General features: G+C 43.6%; 1 protein-coding gene across 2 annotated transcripts; it reads right to left on the bottom strand.

Annotated features, from left to right (window-relative positions):
* Window positions 1-181: 181 nt before the first annotated feature.
* On the bottom strand, window positions 182-18,685 carry MAPKAPK5 (MAPK activated protein kinase 5). Of its 2 annotated transcripts, none has more exons than XM_042441726.1 (14): window positions 18,563-18,685; window positions 18,184-18,257; window positions 16,181-16,256; window positions 15,404-15,501; window positions 14,386-14,494; window positions 11,228-11,317; window positions 10,534-10,629; window positions 9,910-9,990; window positions 8,660-8,847; window positions 7,020-7,140; window positions 5,878-6,008; window positions 4,756-4,877; window positions 4,309-4,413; window positions 182-3,454 (listed from the first exon to the last, which is right to left on the bottom strand). In XM_042441726.1, exons 1-14 carry the CDS (start codon window positions 18,668-18,670, stop codon window positions 3,360-3,362), a joined length of 1,494 nt encoding a protein of 497 aa, XP_042297660.1. In that variant the 5' UTR covers window positions 18,671-18,685; the 3' UTR covers window positions 182-3,359. The 2 variants fall into 2 exon arrangements, with proteins under 2 accessions (XP_042297660.1, XP_042297661.1); XM_042441727.1 differs by having other exon boundaries at window positions 4,762-4,877.
* Between the last annotated feature and the right edge of the window lie 2,203 nt (window positions 18,686-20,888).

Here is a 20,888-nt window from a genome sequence, read left to right as displayed (position 1 = left end):
CGGACCATGCCCCAGAAACTGGTAAAATCTGGCAAAACTACATCAGACCACCCTTTGTAGGGTTATGAGGGAATTTCACTCTGACCAAACCAGATATGTAAGTGAGCTGGACATCCTGACAACAAGAGCACAATGTCCCTTGAATATATTTGTTAAAAAAGAAATGAGACCAACACTTTGATAAATTTTAGTAAAATTTATGTACACCAGTGCATAATATTTACATTTATATAATACTGATTAAAAAGGGGGGGGGGGGAGCAAAACAAAACCATGATAACAGCAGAAGAGCGCACTGGGAAAATGAGAACACACACATTACAGGTGGCAAGATTGGCTATAACAGTTGAACACAGGACCCCCAAAATAGATCAGTGCACTGCCCTCGACACTTTCAGAAGAAATTCTTCTCTCCCTGGACAGGTTCCTGCATTTGTGGAAGAAAGCCCAAGCCAAGCCCATTTTTCACCTCAAAGGCAGTAAACTCTTACTCCAAAGGTGTGCTGTGGCAAAATTGGTAACAGAAAAACACACAGAGAAAATGTTGCTTTGGAACTCAAAGCTCAACATGCATTTTTGGGACAACCAGTGATGGGAGAAGGTGATACCCATTGGGTACATTCATAAAAGATCATCTCCTCCCAAGGGAGAATCTTCCTCTACAGCAGCTCCTTGGAATCTGCTGCCTCCAGCTGTATTGGCCTCCCATTGTATTGTCTGCCAGCCCGGGGGGGGGGGGGGACCAAAGGTTGGCAGGCAAGACATATGATGGCCTTCACAAGGAGGGGGCACTCAGTGGAACGGCTATCCCTAAGTGAGTCTGTGGGGCATTATCCCCTCTGCCTTGCCTTCAAAAGTAGCTGCTGATCTGGGGAATTCCCCTCTCCTGCCCGCACAGCTCCTCTCACCTCCGTTTATGCTGAGAGACGGCAAAGCCGGCGAGCACATCTCCCATGCCAATGCTTCACACTTGACTTAACTGTCAAAGACAAAGTGGCACTGAGTGGACCTACTGGCATTTTCAAGAGGAAGGGTTTCCACTCGCCTTGGACTTCTCCGTGCCAAGGCTCTTATCCAGTATTTGCTTGTCCTATAAGGTCAGGGAAGCGTATGCAAAGCCATGCCAAGAACTGGGCAAAAGAAGCCAGCCGTTTCACCTCCTTCAAAAGGAAGCACCTGACTTTCCATCTCCTACCATCTGACCAACCTTTGCCTAATCTACGACTAGTGATGAAACTGGCCTGGATGCTGCCTTGATAAGGGAGCAGACAAAGCAACGCAAGCTGGGAGCTTAAGGGGTCAGGTGCACTTCCAGTTCCAAGTAGAGAGAGGTGTGCTACTTAGTGATAGCGTCAAGGCTGCATTTCCCGCACCGCTGCGTTGCCTCCCTTTACCTCTGCTAAAAGGGCAGTGCTAAACTCAGATGCCAGCTCTTTCTCATGCCAAGATAAGCTGATCAGCAAAATGCCACTACCACATCTGCCCCACTGAGGAAAAGAAAAGTCAGTCCTGGATACATTTTGGAAGAAGCCTTCAAATGGTCTCTTTTTGTCTACTTATGCAAAGCTTCACCTGACTTAGTTGTTTCACTACACACAGGCCTCTTGTTAGTTTTGAATAAAAGGTTTGCTGAAACATATTTGTTAAATTGCTTTTCCTTTTGGTGGTGTAAGGCCTTCTTCCAATTGTCCCTATGTTATTTTTGGCTTTGGTAACCTCATTTTCTCTTAAGAAGTCTTGTCCAGGAACGCACTGATTTTGGTAACTGAAGTTTTCATATTTCCTGTGGTGAGGAAGAACTGCTCTTCTTTAGACATTTATTCTTGTGGGCATGTCCAAAGGGAAGGTTTTCTTGCACATTTCTTGGCAGGTTTTCTTTAGCGCTTACACAGTGCAGGCTAGACATGGCCCAGTCTTAAGCCTCAAATAAGCAGCAGATGGCCTCTTATGTACTAAGTCCTGTCAGCTCACTGGCTTATCCTGGACTGCCAAGTACAGCATTCTGCACTTTCTCATCAGTGACAAAATGCCAAACTAATAGTTTCAAAGCAGCCTTTGCCAGCCTGGGACCCTCTGGATGGATGGAACTACACTGGCTGGAGATGGTGAGAGTTGTTTTACTACCTGTCCAAAGAACCCCAGACTGGTTAAGGCTGCTTTTAAAGGTTAAAAGCAATGAGGCAATGCTACCAGTACTCACGACCAGAAGTCAGTACAACTGGAAAGGACCAAGCAAGAGACAACGTTGCCACATTCTCCAGACAGGCAAAGGTTAGGGTTCTAGCTTCCAAGAAAGACTGATGAAAGACGGAGAGTGACCCATGGGCTAGGAAGAACCAAAGATAATGGATCACAGAGATTACATGAGATAAGACAGCTTAGGAAGCCATGTGTAAACCACTCCATGAGTAGTGAGCCCAGGTGGGAGGAGGGAGTCCACAAACCCCAGGTCAGCCTCAAAACGGCCATTTCAGTGGCTATACAGGAGTGATACTACCAAACGAACTGTATAAAAACTGCCCTCAGCCCAGTCTTGAAAAGCAAAACTGTTGCAAGATAGAAAACTAGAGCTATGTACAAATCTTTGTGAACAGAAACTGTAAAAGAAACAAACACAAAAGCGCGGCCGGGGGGGGGGGGGATGATGATGTCCAGACTAGAGGAGAGTTTTCTATCCTCATAGTGGAAAGAAGGAGAAATGGCTTGCAATGGAAGGCTGAAAGACCTGAGACATACAGGATGTAGAGCCCACTATGTCACTGCTAAATGGGCTGCCTTGGAAGAAGGTTATGAAGGAGAACCGTGCGGTTCACACCCCTCAGTTCTTACTTCAAGTAACTGATTGAGCTGTATGCAAAGAATAGAAGTAGAACATCATTAACTGATATAGGCTGTTGCCATTCAATACAGGCAGCTGGAAGGGGACTACAGTATCTGGTTATGGAAGAGAGCACAATATTAATTTGCCCAGTTTAACAGAATCATGAATTAAACGATACATAAAAATCATTTATATATATCTATATATATATTCATTTATATTTATATATGTTCATATATATATACACACACATATGAATATATATATGCATAAATATATTCATATATATATATATATGAATATATATATATATATATTCACATATTGAGGAACTGAGTTTTTAAAAAATATTACAGTACCAGTGATTCTTGTTATCTACATCTATACAGCATTTTTCAAGCTGTGTGGAAATTTAATGAAATAATCATGATTTATTAATTTACATAAAAAATACTTCTTTTTTTACATTTTAAAGGAAAATTCTCAACTGGTTAAAAATAACTGGGGTATTTTTACTGTTAAGAATAACCACCTCCAGCTATTGAGAGTCATGTGAGTTTGTCTGTTCTTCAATGACTTGTTTCACTATCTCTGCCAATTTTAGCCGGTCTACTTTGTCCGTGAATCCTCTGCCTAAAATACAAGACATAAACATGGTTAGTTTCCAAACAGGTAAAAAAGGACAAACAGCTAAGGAGCCGGACACTCTTGCAAAGGCAAAAAAATCAACTGATATACATAAAAGAGAAGAGGGGAAGCCTGATCCACCAGCAAGTTAACAATAAGGACATTAGAAACAACATATAGGAAAATTATACAAACTTAACAGGCCCGAAGTAAAAAAAATACTAAAATCACATGAGAACATAGGCTTAAAATGAGCACCAGTACAGAAAAAATAAAGGGGAGAGTGACCAAGATGGTCAAACGCCTGGAAACCAAGCTGTATGAGGAAAAGTTGAGGAAGCTGGGTATGTTAAGCTTGAAGACAAGAAGACTGAGAGATGACAGGATAGCCATCTTTAAATATCTGAAGGGAGGTCATGCGGAAGATGGGAGTGAGCTTGTGTTTTATTAATCCAGGGACTAGGACAGATACCAGTCAGTACAACTGGCAAGACAAGAGATTCCACCTAAACACTGGGAAGAACCTCTTGACTGTAAGAAGTGTTTGACAGTGGAACAGACTGTCTCAGAGGGTGGTGGATGCTCCTTCTTTGGAGGTCTTTAAACAGAGATTGGGGGGCCATTTCTCAGGAGTGCTTCAGGAGGGGATGGGGCAATAGAGAAGGGGGGGGGGGGATAGATGGCCCTTGGAGTCCCTTTCAATTCTGATTCTAAAATTCTGTTTACATGGTGACCAGCCAGATGCCCAAGGGCAGCCCAGAAGTGGGACAGGAAGACAACAGTGTCCTCCCTTGCACATTCCTTACTCTTCTTGCCTTTTTAGTCTCATTCTTATGTCAAACCAAGCTTGTAGTACTTACCATTCCAGCTAAAGGTCTGGAGGTTATCTCGTAATAATTTACACTCCCTGTTATACTTCCATGCTTCCTGCACCACTTCATTCAGTTTCTCATCTTCGTTCTCACCTGTTTTGGAACAGAAAAAACGGTCACAGTCATGGGGTTGTTCCTGAAAAGTTATGCCAGATCACACGGGTGGCTGGGCATTGTGCCCTCACCCCATGCAGCACACACGGTAGTGCTGCTCTGTAGTTGGGTCCAAACATCTGCCCCCAAATTGTGGAATCCCCTCCTGCCCAAGTTTCAATTGATTCCCAGTCTTGCTGCTTTTAGAAAGGTCAACAAAGTAACTGCTACTAAAACATTTAAATGCTTTTGGAAAAGACAAACATTGCCCTCTTTGTCCAGGTACCAACACCTCCCACCCCTGCTCCCTTCCATGAATGCAACTTGTCTTAGAGCTGCGACCTTTACCAGCCTGTGGCAGGATGCACTGGGCGATCACGTCGCGGAGCTTTTCGAGAGCCACATTTGAGTCCCCGCTGCTGTTCTCAGGATCGTGGATGAACACACTGTCCTTTGGCTTCGTTCTAGGTGAAAATGAAGAGGGAAGATGAGCACCACCAATATAAAAGCTTCAGGTTTGTCTTCTCTTTCTTTAAAATGTTACCCTCTGCTGTTTGCTGTTACCCCCTCCATTCTGTTTCTTGACAAGGGCTGCTTTGGGCACTGCACTTTAAAAAGGGAATCTTTCTTTTTGAAGGGAGAGCACCCTCATCCGGGGTGTAGCTAGGGGGGCAGGAGGAAATAAGGCATTGTTCCCCCAAATATTTTATATTCTAAGTTTTCATATTGTAATAATTTAATTCCTTTTTTAATGTACTTTTTAAAAAAAATTATTTTTAATGTTTTTAATTGTACTGTTTTCAATGCTGTGCAGCCGCTCTGAGTCGCAGTCCTGGGAAAAGAGCTGGATACAAATAATAATAATAATAATAATAATAATAGTAGTAGTAGTAGTAGTAATAGAAATGCCCTCCTAAATTAAATTTTCTTTCACTTTTCAATTTTATGGCATTGGAGAGAGTGAACACTGAAAATTGTTTACCCCTTGAACTCATAACTTGCTATGTTCACATTCCCTGGGTCACTGGATGCCTAAACTGTATTTCTAAATGTTCAGTGTTTTAAATTTTAAGTCACTGACATGCTAGAAATTTGAAGGCAAATTTCACGTGGTACGTGCTGAATTCTAATGGAGGAACAATGTCCTCATTTTGCCACACACACCTCTGATCCTCCTGCCCTGATACTGCTTGAATTCCAGTGACAGGTGATGCTTTTCAAAATCCCAGAAATCACAAGCAGTCAGGGAAAGAGGTTTCAAACCTTTGCTTTACAACCGCCCAGCTGAGCTTTGGGACATCTTAGAAGTTTGCAAGGCCACCCTTACCAACAAAGGTTTCAGGCCTTTCAGATGCAGTGTCCAACTTTACTTTGGGATGACATGCTCAGTTATCAGCCAGATAGAATTTCCCCAACCTCTGGTGGGCATTAGACTGTCCTAAAGTTAGTATATGACATTTTTACCCCAGCAATTTCCTCTTGCGTAGGATTGGGTTGTTAACTGAATGGAGGGGCTTCAGGCTGACTTTGAGGTCCTGGATCCTCATGTTGGCCAGCTGCTCTGCATGTGCCTGTTGGATCCCAGCAACCATTGCCTAGTATGAGCAGGAAGAGTGGGAGAAAAGAACAAACAGTTATATTTTTAGGTTTTAAATCTTTGTGCATAAAAACAAATAGAAAGGAGGGGGAAAAGGAAGATAACACTTTCTTTTATTTGATAAAAATATTATCAAATACTTTTATTATGGCCCTTTAAGTTACTGTTTTAAATCTCTTCAGTCCTATGACAGTTTAATATCTTGTCATTTTCTGTATATATTCCGTTAATACTCTCTCAGCCTCATTGTTTGTATGATTTCCAAATGGAAAGCCAGAGTTTGTGCTGTCTCCAAACTGGGGTTTGGAAAGCCTACTTGTCTAGACTACAGTTATGCTGGCTGGTGGATTATAGGAGTTTCAGTTCTACAAAGGAAACTTTCCAAGATGTACTCTAATCTGTGGTTTGCAAATCTTCAAATTGTACTTTTCAAAACTGCAACACAGAGGCAAAGAGCTGACCAAGAGCACCAACTGAGTCCAAAACACACTGCAGAAATAATTCAGTTTGAGACTGCTTGAACTGCCCTGGCTCAATGCCAGGGTATCCTGGGAACTGTAAGTTTTGTGAGATATTTAGCCTTCTCTGTCAGAGTGTTTAGATTCTGTAATAACTGCTCATCTACCCTTGAGACAAGAGGCTCTGATCTTTCATCAAAGTTCTTTCAATTCACTTCAATTTCTGATTCACAACTTGAACACGTGCAAAAATCAACAACTGGAATTAAAGAATCTTAATCTCAGGATTGAAGACTGTATTAAAACTACAACAAAGTGGTGCTATGCATGCTTTGTGGGAAGAAAGTTCCTCATCTCAGCCTATGCCTCTCTGGTTAAAAGGATGTGACAACAGGTGACAGGAACAGCTCTCCCTCCTTGAGACCCAGAGAGCTGCTACAGGTTAAAGCTAGATCAACAAATAACCTGACCTGGTCTAAGCAGGTCCCATTCTTCCTCAAAGAGTTGAGCCAAGAAACCATTTCAGAAAACAAAATAGAAACAGTAAGAACCTTGTCCATCATTAACTGCGCAGAGGGCAAGATGTTATCGAGAGCTTCTGTGGAGTTCAGCCAAGGGTGGTCCAGAACACCTTCAATTGTCAGTCTCTCCTCTGGCTTGACCTTCAGTAGCCTAAGAGTTTAACAAGCAAAATCCATCACAAGCCCATCTCATCCCTACAGAATGACCTCTCACAGCATCCTGCTTCTAACAGATACAGCCCCTAAGACACATTGAGGTCAACACAGTATTTGGCTCCATCTTTTCCTCCTTCTCTTTGTCAGTGTGGAACACAAGTTCAAGTCAGAAGACAAGGCCCCTACAGAGAGGCAGCATCCATTCCCGCTGTCTAACCAGTGCTGCTTCAAGTCATTTTTTTTTTGCCTGAACTGAAGCACTAAATAGCTCTTCCTAATTTGCCAGAGCCAACAGTTTTAGAGAAATCTTAGGCTGCTGTTTGGCCATCAATGCCTGCAATTCCTGCTCCTGGAACTCCCAGATCTGAGATAGCCTGCTTTGCCCTGCTGCATCATGAAACAACTTTCCATTGGAAACTTCAACCATGGCCAAACATCTTTAGCAAGTGGTACTCAGTAAACTGGCACAGAAGATGGCATAACAATCCCTTAGCACGGAAATGGCTTCTGCTGATTTTTTGAACTTGTTAATACTTGGATGGAGGACTGCCATGGAACACCAGCTGCTTGGAGGCTATATTTCAGAGGAAAGCAATGCTGAGTATTCCTCACTTAAGAAAAACCTTATGAAATTAATAGAATGGTCATAATTCAACAGGCAACATAAAAGCACTTTCACACACATACTAAGTACATAAGGAGGCCGGGAGAGGACTCTGAATAAAAGTTCTACTTGGAAACAATGAGGTAAATGGAGAGAGACCCAATCCTACTAGATAGGTCTGAGGGCACAGAGCTGGACATCAGCACCACTGCTGGAGGGCATGTTAGAAACCAGGTCAGCCATCAGGTCACAGAAGGGAAAGGGCTATGGCCTGGATTGGCAAAATCATTGTACTTACTCTCAAAAGAATACTGGTGCTCAACTGGCTGGAGCTTGTTTTGAATGGCTGAATGTATCATGCTTCTCTTTGCAGCAGCCAGGTCAGCAAAGCAACCTCTGTGCAGTTTCTTCAAGCAGAAAGGATGGAGAAGCAGCCACTTCTCCGCATGTGCGCACGCCTCTCCTACTCTCTGGGAACTGGCAGCTTTTTGTGTAATTGCCAATAAGGCTATAAGATGGGTGGATCACCACAGCAACGCTCCTGCCGGTTGGATAGCCTTCCCTCCACAGCTTAGTGCAAGTTCTCCTTTTTCATGTCATAAAAATGATGGATTCATTCTCCTCCTTCCCACAACAGATAACTTCTGGCTGTTCCTTTGCATCTGATCAATGCCCCAGGCATGATTTTCTCACACTCTGTGAAGCTGCCCTTGCAGATTGTGAACCTAGAACAACAGGATCTGGCTGGCTCATGCCTAGGAAGCAGCCCCTCTATAAACAAAAAACTCCATCTGTTTGTAGCAGTGATGAACTCTACTAGTCACTAGATGCAGTTTGAGATTCCTGCTCACCTCACCTGGTCACACCTTGCTTCTTTAGATAGAAGAGGAATTTCGTGTAACAAACTTACTTGCGAACAATGTCTTTTGCCATTTCAGAGATCTGGCTCCATTCTTCTTCTGGAAATTCAAAGCTCCCAGTCATGATCTTTTTCCGCATGTCCTTGGGAATTGTCCGACTATGGTGCTTTGAGTAAAAAGGTGGGTAGCCACACAGCATCACATATATAATGACTCCCAAGGACCATAGGTCACAGCTCTAGGAGGAGAGGGAAAGAGGAATATTAAGTATTTATGGAACACCATTTTATGTGATTGGTGGGGGAGGTGTAAGAAAAATAATGGCTATGTGAACATTCTGCAGAGGAAAAAGTACAACTATGCATTAGGAAGATTCAAGTGTATTACTCAAATTATGGAATGCAGCTGTTTTTGTACTATGCAATCATGGCACACAGGTGGCATGAAGCAGGTACTCTTAGGAACTCAGAAGCTACTCTACCCCCTTTGACTCCCCTCCCTCTGAAACATTTTACCAAAATACAGTTGTTTCTCATAACTGAGGAAAGTTCCTTCTGCCCTCTTGTGGCCATGGTGGGAAATTCTACCAGGTTACAACCCAAAGATACAGGTGATTTAGGTCTTCTTGTTGTATGCCTTTGTGTAGTTTCCATCTTATGTCGACCTAATCATGGAGGTTTCTTGGCAAGATTTCTTCAGAGAGGGTTTACCTTTGCCTAGGAGAGCCCCCCCCCCCAACAAAACTAGAAGTGATAGGAAGTCATCTGTTTTGAAAAAAGCCCCTGTTGCCCCTTACTATCCCTAGAAGGTTGAACCTTCTTCAGAAATGAAAAATCAAAAACTTCATTGGGGGTCTGAAGGCCACCCAGAGCCTTCACTTTGGACACCCTGATGTATACTTTACTGAGAATCTGATTGGAGGCAACAAGAATAATCAGGCAGACATACCTTCCCCCAAATATTAAGAGCCCTTTTGCCTGTCTGTTTTCAGCCCCTTGACCCCGAAGACAAGATCCTTGCTTTGAAAAAAAAATCCCAATATAGATGAGTGCTGAAAAATCATGTTAACTTATGTAAGTTCTTATGTCATGTTGTATACGTTTTATGTCTGATGTTGATATGTGGATACATCTGGTGGATTGAATGGCAATAAAAATATATTTTAAAAAAATCATAGAATTCTTTATTGCTTTTCAGATTCTGGGCCAGGTGTTAAAGTTCTCCATGAAAACGTGGAAGAATGTCTGCTGCATGGGCCTGAAACTTGATCTGCAAGGTGAGTGTGGGCTGAGAAACATACCTTATTATATGTGTAGGGTGTTGGTGAGGTAGGGATGATTCCAGACTTCTCTTTCTGATGCCTTCTTTGGGCCTCTAATACCTGTTAGAACAGAGAGAAAACAAGGGTGATTTTAGACATATCTGCACAGTTTCCTCAAAAACATGAAAAAGCATTTTTGCAAAGAAACTGTACAGATGCAAGCAGATTCCAGCTTCTGTAAGGCCAGGAGGCAAAGCTACCTGATCACACTAGTTTACAGGTACTTGCTGCTTACACAAAGAATAAAACAATAAAAACATGTTTTCAGGAGTATAAGCTACTTCAATTACACTCTTAAAGAACCATGTAACATTTTGAATTAATGCTCTACTATCAGTACATATGCCTTAGGAGAGGCACAGCAGTTTTATAGGATGGGGCATATTGCTCCACATACCAGTTGGGAAACAGCTAAAAGATGGTGCCATGGGAAGGAAACATGGCCAGGTTGTGACCCCAGGAAATAAGATTCTCCTACTTCTGCCATACCACTTGCAAGGCTACCTTTTCCCAGCTGTCTTTCTATGCATGCTCATGCAAGCCACTCTGGAAGGCCAGAAGAATGAGAAGGAATCCTCTGAATTGTTAGACCAATTCTCTTACCTGAGGTGCCACGTAATAAGGAGTGAACTGTGGCGTCATCAGGTCTCCCTGGTCCACCTTGGCAAATCCGAAGTCACAGAGTTTCACTGGAGCATCCTAAAGTAGGCAAGAAGAGATATTCAAGAGGTGAGTGGTTGCTCACTTTCACCCCTCACCCATTCCGTCAACATTGCTCTTGGTAAAATGCTCAGGGCAAAGCGGCCAATGGCTGAATGCTGAACAACTGCAGCAGCTTCTTCAAGAGAAGGGAAGACTCCTGTGAAGGAAGGGAAGGTTGCACTGCTGCTGATGGCTGGGATACCAAGTGGCAGACAGGGCTAGAAGGAAAAGAAACTAAGGGATGGAGAGCAGAGCTTGGCAAAATGACTTTTTGCATGACAGCTTGCAACATCAGTTAGGGGTTTTGGGAGTTCTATTTCAACCTATTTTCTGACAGGGAATTTCCCAGGCTGTATAGCCACCAAGCCAAGGAGGAATCTAAGGGATGGCTGGACAAAGGCTTCAGCACAGTGGGGAAAGAAGGATGGGCCAAAGAAAGAGAAAGGCTAAGGAAAACACTCACACAGGCTCTAAGGTCAGAAGAGGGCAGTAGGCTCTTGGATGGAAGCAGGAACATGAGTGGGTTTTGGAGGCCAGTGAACATTCTAGTGATAACAGAATTATCAAGAGTTTAAACAGAAAATTTCCATATTACCAAAGAATTATCCTTGAAAAGAAGGTTCTCAGGCTTGAGATCTCGATGTGCAATGTTCAAAGAATGACAGTGTTGCAAGGCCAAAGCTATCTGGAAAAAAGACACAAGGAAGTCAGAACACGAGGCATGGAAAAGCTTTCTGGCTCACATGACAGCACTTGAGAAAGGGGTCAGCTATGCTGGCTGAGATTCTGGGAGCTGTAGTCCAACATAGCTGGAAGAGACCTGGTAGACCACCATGCTTACCTTCCAAGATAAAAAATGTCTAGCAGATAAGTAACCGTCATCTAAATCCATGGCTACAAGCTGGGAGTCGGGAATGGGGGCAGGGAAGGGACTTGTCATTCCTTAAAATTGTGACAACAAAAAAGAATATAGCCAGTAGCAGAGAGAGCAATCGTTCAGAAGCATTGCCTGAGACAAAGAAATGCACAATGCCAAGTACTGTAAATGGAAAAGAAAGTAAATTGTCCACAGTTTGTGGGATAGAGGCACCCATTTTGTGCTTCTACAAAGCCAAATAGCATTTCTGACTTGAGACAGGCTGTTTCTCCAGAGCCAAGGTGGCTTCGGGCTGCTTCTAGAAAGCTCAGCATTGCTCCCAGGATTCCTCACAAGGCTTCCACAGAACACACACTTTGCTCTCTTCTGTTTCTGCAACAGCCTGAGACAACTCTTGACAACTGCAAACTTGAGACTGGGTTGAGCAGACCCCTCACAAAGCTGCCTTGCGAAGGGGATGAACAGTTGATGCGCTTGCGTTTGAAACCATTGCGATTTGACCCAAGCCACACTGCAGTTTACCACTACTTGTTTTGCTTTCATACACAAAGTGTTAATCCGGCTAGCAAATTAGACTTTCAGTACCAATGTTGCATCACAACACAGCCCTTTCTTTGACATACTTAAGTGATTATGTTCTGCGCAAACACTGGCACTGTTATGTGCAAGAACTGAACAATGAAGGCAGGTTACAGCAGATCTCCATCCTTCTTGCTACTTGCTAAGGGGTGAACTGTAGCTCTCAGGCATTGCTTATTATGTGATCCCCAGAGCCAACCATGACTCAAATGAGATACATGGCACTGCACTATCTTCTCTCAAAGCTGACCAATTTGTTTAGCCCAGATAGTGAGGCTAAAATGCACAGTTAGTTCTATAGGATTATTGTCATCACTAAAACAAGAAACCAGCTGTGTGTGGATGGTAGACATGTTGCACTTATTCCCAGTACCTTTTAAAACTGTCCAAGGCAAATGAACAGAGTGACCTCTGAAGAAGCTACCTCTGTGGACTTTCAAACATGAGATCTCTACAATTAATTCAAAGCATCTTGTCCAACTTTTTATTTTTTAGCTTATTTTCAAAATATATGTTTTCAAGCCAGAGTAACCATGAGAACTAGGAAATTTACAAAACTATATGCAATTTGCATGATTCATGTTTCTCCATCCATAGCCGACCTTGGCTTAGACTGCACTCTCTTGGTTATATCAATTTACGTAGGGCAAAATGCATCTTATGTTAAAATGTTTAACTTCCATTGGTTTTCTTGAAGGAGTATTTAAGACTCTGCCCATGAAATCAATAGGATTTAGGCTGGGCTGAACCCAAAAAGGGTTGTATTTCTGAATTTTGGGAGGGGGAGTTAGCGACACCATTTTGAAGTAAAGAGTTCTTGAAAAATAACAGGTGCCCTGTTTGAACGGACGGAGCATTACAGACAACACTCAGAACAGTTGCTCCAGAGTAATAGCTACAGACTTTCCCATGATGGTGCACTGAGTCCATTTCATAAGCAGATCTCAATGGAAACATTTTACACCTTCAGATAAAATTGGTGAACATCATCAAGGATTACGTTACTTCATAAAATGTTTTTTTTTAATTCCTGACATTCTCCCCCCCCCCTCAGCAAGTTTGCCAACATTCAGTCAGAATAAAGCACTTCAAATGTATTGTGATGGAAAAGACAAGTCACAGAACACACAGAAAAAACAAAAAGTAGGTAGGTTTGCATTGTCCAGTTCATCAGAACAAAAGACAAAGCTTCCAGTGATAAACTGAGCACCCACTTTGAAGGGAAGTGGTATTGGGCCAGAAGACACAGCAATCTCCCCTACCCCACCCCACGCCCATTGCCTGAACCACATTCTGAAAACAGACCAGAAGAACACATAGTGACAAAAGAGACAAGGACAAAAAGCAACAACAACCCACAAACCAACAAAAAACAAAAACCTCATCACAAACAAAAAATACAATATGCCTGCTCTCACTGAAAAGACCAAGAAATGCTGTTTACTTAGCTTCATGCTGCAGTAGTTTTCAGCCTGCTAGCGTTTGCAGTTTGGAAGTCGTGTGGTTATTTCTGAGAACTCCACCAAAGAACCAGAAAACATTTCAACCTGTCCAAATGCTTAACACCGGGTGGGAGTGGGTGAGCAACTTGGTGGATGTCCAAATGTCACTGGACCATAACTCCCTTCATCCCTCAGATCAGTGGCCATGCCTGCAAGGGCTGATGGGAATTCCAACACAAACCCAGCTGAACAGAATGCTAACAATTTCAACTAAAACCATGTGAGGTTTCTTCCTGGGCTCAACATATCTATGTAGACCAGTAACTCCCCCAAACGGTGTGCTACTGGGAAATAAATTCAGGCTCCTGGGAGTCTGAACTATCTTCCTGCCACTTCTCACACAATGTCCACACAATCTGTGATTCTATCCAATCCAACAGTTATAGTTTAGGGCCTCTAGTTATGCAAGACCTCTAAACACACATAAAAAAGTTAAAATACACATTTCTGATGCTTTGTAAAGGGTTTCTTAAGCCTGACATAGTTTAAAGCCTTGGCACAACTTAATCCAGCCCTGAACCCACCCAGAAGGGTCCAGTTCCCAAGTTTTAACATGGAAAAATAAAGAAATAAAATACTGTGCCTCGGCCATCAGAAAACCAGAAACAAGTTTTTCGATTATAACAAAGCAGGCAAAATCTTCTGATTGTGTTGGAGGAGTTGGGTATTTTTTTAAGCTTGTCTCTTAGCCCTCCCATCCCAAGAAAATTGTCAGTATTATGAGCCCTTCTCCCACTGTTTTCGCTTAGACAAGGATGGGTCGGGGGGTCGGGGGGTTGGAGTGTTCGAACTTGCCTGCTTTGTTACTTGGCTTGCTTGCTTCTCAGTAAAGTGCCGGTGTTGGCTGATTCTGTGAAACAGTTCGCCCCCTTCCATCATCTCCATTACAATTAGGAGCCGAGCCCTGTTTTAAAAGCATTCCAGTTTGTTAAATGAAAAAAACCCAAAACATTAATAAAAAAAGTATGCTATCACCTTGCGTGTGCAAGCAAGCAGGCCTGAGCAACTGCTTTGTAACAGCTCTGCTAGTTGAGTCAGTCTTAAGGGGAGGGAAATCACTGCAGATCGACAATTTAGGATTGGGAGGTGTAAAAAAATCTGTTCTTTCAGACCTCTGCTTAAGTGCTTTTGAAAAACTCTCTCCAGTGCATTAAGGAAAAGCCTTGATTTACGTCAAGGAAAAAAGGAGGCATTTTTCAGGTGAGGCGTTATCTCTGCAGAAACGTATGTGTGAGCTATGCAACTGGTTATTTAGTGGGTGGCTCAAGCTCATGCCAAGCCCAAACATTTCAGGTCAATGCAACTGCCCATTTGCTTCATTGAGGCTTGAATAGGGAAATCTACAGTCAGAATCGAAGATGGGAAACCATGACCGGCTGGGGAATTCTAGTATTTGTAGTCCAAACAACATTTCCCAGCTTTGGTCAGACCAAACTCTCACTCTGCCAGGCTTAATGACACCCAAGATATGGTAAGACCAGTATACATATTTTGTAAAGAGCAGGTGTCCATTGTCCATCTCTAGAGGAGTTTCTTATTTAGGCTGTATGCATTCCAGTATTCAGAAAATGGAAGCCAGAAGGCTAGGAAATTAGACCAGCTAGAAGACAGAAAAATGTCAACACACTCTGAACAACATGCTCATCACAATGAAAAGGAAAGCACACAAAAGCGAAGAGGAAAAAATGAGAAGAATACTTGCCCTTTTGGTTAGCAAAAAAAGTGGTCTGAGATTCACAACAGGACCCCTACACACGCTCAGCAAAGCAGGGAAAGGGCATCACCAAAACTAAGCCATCCTGCACAGCCTTACCTTGGACTGGATTCATGAGGGAACTGCACACTGTTAGCATAGACTTCAACAATCTGAACAATATTGGGATGCATGGCACACATCATGTGAAGCCGGACCTAATAAGGAAAGGAAGAGGGGTTACCATACACCCTTACAAGATTTTTTTAATACCCCAATGCATGTGTGGCAACCTCAGTGGAAGAATTAAAGTCCATCTGAGAAATGCTGGCACAATTATGACAAGAACTGATTACTTTTTGAACATTTGGCATTTCAGTTCCTCAGACTGCATCACTTACATTCTGCGCCTACCTAAGCATGTGTATAGCATCTGCCAAGTGATGCAACTCTCCAATCATCTGGTGAAGCAGGCTGGAGTCAAACTTATGTCAAATAAAGCTTGTTCATCTTTAAGGTGATTGAAAAAAACCTCTTTTTTGCTGCAAGACTCCCACTACTCTCCTGGAAACAGCAACTATGCTATCTTTCCTAAAGGCTCTTGTCCCAGTTGTTAGATGCAAGGACACCAAGAGCACTTCCTTTAGCAAAGAGGGAATGGCCTCCATGTGTTCAAAGGCACAGAGAAATATAAGACAATTTGAGAATCAAGCAAACCTTTTGCAAACCATACTGGCTTTCAGCAATGTAGTAACATAGGCTGCTATTTACTTGAATGGACTTAGTTAGTTAGTGTTTTCTATTACTACACATTGTTTCAGTATAACAAGGAGTGGGGAAGATACATGAGCGGACAGACCAATTTATCGAATGCTTCCCAAGGATGATGTACCATACCTCATTTCTAGCTTTGGGGCGATCAAGAAGGATTTTCAGTGCAAACCGTTCTTGAGACGATTTTTTCATGCAGACCCTGTCCAGACAGCAGTAGAATAATTTGGTTAACAGGAACCTGGGGAACTTACCAGCTTACAAATGCATTCAACACTTAAACAAGAGAAAAATCAGAAGAACTCCTCCCCAATCTACTCCTGCATCTATCTCCACATCGCTGTTTGGACACAGCATGCTACAAAGCCTCTCATCAATAGGATCTAACACCTAACTAAAAGTCTGGGTCTCTAGTGCCATTGTATTGTTGTTGTGCGCCTTTAAGTCATTCTGACTTATGTTGACTCTAAAGTGAAACTATCACAGGGTTTTCTTTGCTCTCTCTGAGGCTGAGAGCATGCGACTTGCTGAAGGTCACCTAGTGGGTTTCCATGGCCAAGTGGGGATTTGAACCCCGGTCTCCAGAATCACAGTCCAACGCTCAAACCACTACACCATGTTGGCCTACCATCAAATCCCAGATATATCCAGGGTTGCTGGGGTCACTTAACAGTGATGGAAATCAAAGCTTGGAACTGTTTGTTTTTTTGCTCGCCTCCCCAGCTGTCAAGACTCCTGTAGGCAGCACACGCAGTGGCCCTACCAGTTGAGGTATTTTAGGAGTTAATAGTCCAAAAAAGTTCGTTTCCTATGCTCTGCCAGAAACACAGTTGGCAGAGTTTCAGATGGTCTCATTGGTTCAGATCTTTTAATGCCAAAGCCTAAACTAGGGCCCTCTTGCATGGACACAAAGGCCAACCCAAGTACTGTCATCAGTTCAACTTGCTCTGACATTTTAGAAGAAATCCCAGACCCTGGTTGACTACAAGAAACATATAAGCCTTTACATTAAACCTTTACATTACACATTAGTGACCTTGGCCACCAAGACAGCTGCCTGCTTGCTCCCTGAAATGTATTCTATCCTCCTTCAGATTTTGACTACAACTACCATCAGAAGCTGCTGTGACTTCAAGCAATGATGGAGCGCATCATGACTACCTCTGGGTAGAGAAGACCTTGGCTCTATGGGAAGAAGAACCATCCACTAAAATGGCTCAGAAACCACCGTTTTGTAAAGAGATCACCATCTGGTTACCTATGGTGAGTAAGAGGTGATATGATCGCCCTGTTTAAATATTTGAAGGGATGTCATATTGAGGAGGGAGCAAGCTTGTTTTCTGCTGCTCCAGAGAACAGGACCCAGAACAATGGATGCAAGCTACAGGAAAAGAGATTCCACCTGAACATTAGGAGGAACTTCCTGACAGTAAGGGCTGTTCGACAGTGGAACAAACTCCCTCAAAGTGTAGTGGAGTCTCCTTCCTTAGAGGTCTTCAAACAGAGGCTGGATGGCCATCTGTCAGGGATGCTTTGATTTGGATTTCCTGCATGGCAGAATGGGGTTGGACTGGATGGCCCTGGCGGTCTCTTCCAACTCTAAGAGCTGGTTGTCTTTCCTTCAAGATAGTGGCATGCCATAAGGGACTAAAATAGTCTTTTGCTGGGACAGTAACATTTTGGGGCTGTTTCTATTAGGTTATTCATGAAGCTGAATGGGTCACATATGATTTTTTCTCTCACATGCCCCAAAGGCACATCATTATGTATGAAAGTCACACTTTGTTTTGACAGGACCTATTCAAAGGCTATAAAAACAAACAGTGTTTTAGAACAATTAAAAGGAGCTCTGACCCTGAGAGTTTTCTGGAGACACCTAATTCTGATGCGCTTGCTGAAGCAAGATGAGTGCAAACGTGAGGCTGAGTGTCTACTGGGAGCCTTGCAGAATAACATTGACAAAAGTATACTAACTAAATGTATTTGAAATCTCTTAAGGACATCTTTTTTTCAATAACCTAAACAACGAAGGGGATAGAGGGCAGTGATTTCTGCTCACAGCAAAACTAGAAGCTCCATTATTTCAAGGTGATCATGAAGGTGACAGCAAAGGAGGGGACAGTTCTTACCTTACTGGACCACTGATTCCAGCTCCCAGTTTCTGAGTCCAGTTAATGTGGTATTCTTCCAAAATAGAAGTTTCCTGTTTTTCCAACAACAAAAGAAACGAAATGGAAATACTTTAGCCTCTCTAGAGCAATGAGGTCAAAAGAAAGAGAGAGTTACAAATCCCGAGGTTTACATCTGTATTGTTGTGTTTCCTACTTATTTCGGAAGTAAAGAACCACGTGGGACAGTAAGACTAACAAATGCATTAAGCCATACATTTTCATAGCCAGGTCTATCTGAGATGCCCAAAGTGCACAATGAAGATGTTGAGTAACATTTATAAATATAATTCTATAAGCAGCATCTCCAGAAATCCTGTCAGGAACTTAAGAAGCATGCCTTAGCGAAGCCATTGTATTTCCTCCTCAGTCTCCCAACTTGTTTCAGAAAAGCTTGGAAATGCTGTTTTATTTTTCCCTTCAGCAGCCAGAATCTCCCAGCCAACATAGTCAGTTGCTGGCCAGGGCATTCTGGCAGTTGTATTCCCCAGAAATCCCTTTGCCAAGGTCTACAGCACCTACAGAGGACTTCCCCAAAGGCCATCAACAGGAAATGAGAACACTCCTGGCAAGTTATGAACAAGATGTGTTGCGGTCTTTTTTGGCACTCGCAAAAAAACAATTTCTGGATTGCTTAACTGGGCAGTCCCAGACATGTTGCTTCAGAATCAATCCCAGAGTTGTTGATGGGGCTTAATGCAAGGTAAGGGCATACAGCAGGTGTGAGAATAATGTGGCTCCCATATTGCTAACCCAGAACTCCCTGCAAACCTAGTCAGCACAGTCCATGGCGAAGAATGCTAGGAGCTGCAGTCCCAACATCTGAAAGGCTGGAGACTTCCTGCTTCCTGGCATGCTCTCTAAGTAAAAACAACTATTGGCATGACTGCTTCTAATACAAACAATTCTAGTTGCATGTTAGCACCTTGGCTTTGGACTTTAGAAGACCAGGGCTTGAACCCCTGCTCAGCCCTGGAAACCCATTGGATGACACTCTCTCAACCTAAGTGACACTCTCTCAACCTAAGAAGATGCCAATAACCAAAGCTCTCTCAGATTAATCTTGCCAAGAAACCCCTATGATAGGGTCACCATACATCAGAATGACATGAAAGGGAGAGGCAACAATGTCTGAATAATCCCAGTTCCCATCCTGGGTTTGGATGCGATCGGGAGCAATGTCGACCCATTGCCTTCCAGGATCACAAGGCTGCTGCTTTTGAATGAGGAGGCTACCAACATTGGGCTTTTAAGCAAGGAGGCATAGGAATGGGGCATCTCCTGCAGTGGCAGTCTGCACAATGCCCAGAGGCACTCTTGCCCAAAGTGTCCAAAAAGCAAACAACAGCCCCAACGGGTCAGCTGGCCTTGGCTGGCTGTCTCACCTTGGACCACCTTGCAGAGGAATCTTGTAGCACCTTTGAGACTAACTGAACTCGAAGCTCCTTCCTCAGAAGCCCAGAGCGGAGGGTCCAGGGACAGACCAACAGCTGAGGAGGCCGGCTCTAGTCTAGCAAAGGTCCTGCTCCCAGCTTCTTTCTTTCAGTCAGTCTCAAAGGGGCTCCAAGCCCAGAGCAAAGGTGCTACGATGCAAAGTTGAAGGCTTTCATGGCTGACATCCATCGTTTTGGGTGCGTTTTTGGGGCTCTGTGGCCATGTTCTGGAAGAGTTTAGTCTCTTAGAGGATGCTATGGTTCAAAAAGGAGCTTGAGAAGCCGGAGTGTGTCCAACCAGAAATGGCGAAGGGTCTGGAAACCGTGAAGCCCTTCAAGGAGAGACTTAGGGAGTTGTTCAGCCTGGAGAAAAGGGGGTTAAGGCTGGGACACGGTAGCCCTGTTTAAATAGTGGAAGGAATGTCATATTGAGGAGGGAGCAAGCTTGTTTTCTGCTGCTCCAGAGAAGAGGACTGGAACAATGGATGCAAGTGCCAGGAAAGGAGATGCCACCTCCACAGTCTCCGGATCCTTTATCCGTGGATTCAACCCCAAAGCCCTAGCAGAAGTGACTCAGGGAACTGGAGAAGAGATGGTTAAGAGGCAACATGAGAGCCCTATTTAGATACTGTACTTGAAGGGATGTCATATTGAGGAGGGAGCAAGCTTGTTTTCTGCTGCTCCAGAGAACAGGACCCAATGGAACAATGGATGCAAGCTACAGGAAAAGAGATTCCAGCTCCACATTCGGAGGGACTTCCTGGGGCTCAAGGCTGCCTGACAGGGAAACGATCCGGGTGGCAGCTCTCCTCCTTTGGAGGTTTCTTCCCAGAAGGCTTCGGCTTGCCCTGGGTGGCCCTCCTCCAAGAAGCCGCTTTGGCCCCGCCCGGACTCTGCTCTGGCTCAAGGCCATGGCATTCTGGGAGTTGGAGTTTGTCCTGAGGCCCAGAGCCCAGCCAAGAACCCCGTTTATTTTGTTGGTGGGTGTTTTTGGGCTTATAGGAGCCGCTGTGTTCGAGAAGATTTATTATATAATTCTCCTGATACTTGTCTCGCCAGCCGCATTTAACTGCGGCTGGCGAAAACCATCCAGGGATATAAACTCTTCTCGAACACACGGCTGCATAGCCCAAAAAAACCCACCCACAAAATAGTATGGATTGACCTTTGAGTGTTACAGTGCCATCCTTGTGGAATCCTGGGATTTGTCCCTCTAGGGGGTGCAAGGCCTTT

This window comes from Sceloporus undulatus, chromosome 10 (assembly GCF_019175285.1).
Source record: "Sceloporus undulatus isolate JIND9_A2432 ecotype Alabama chromosome 10, SceUnd_v1.1, whole genome shotgun sequence".
In the NCBI taxonomy this organism is placed as follows: domain Eukaryota; kingdom Metazoa; phylum Chordata; class Lepidosauria; order Squamata; family Phrynosomatidae; genus Sceloporus; species Sceloporus undulatus.
The sequence above is the reverse complement of the archived record's forward strand: the minus strand, read 5'-3'. Positions and strand labels throughout refer to the sequence as shown.

What these genes read in the sequence shown, in the direction of transcription:
- MAPKAPK5 (XM_042441726.1), bottom strand. Translation starts at nt 18,670, where the DNA reads ATGTTGGCTGGGAGATTCTGGCTGCTGAAGGGAAAAATAAAACAGCAT. An exon ending in CGCAAGAGGAAATTGCTGGG is followed by an intron (nt 4,878 to 5,877) that starts GTAAAAATGTCA and finishes ATTTTCACCTAG; the next exon opens with AACGAAGCCAAAGGACAGTG. An exon ending in CCAGACCTTTAGCTGGAATG is followed by an intron (nt 3,455 to 4,308) that starts GTAAGTACTACA and finishes CTTGTATTTTAG; the next exon opens with GCAGAGGATTCACGGACAAA.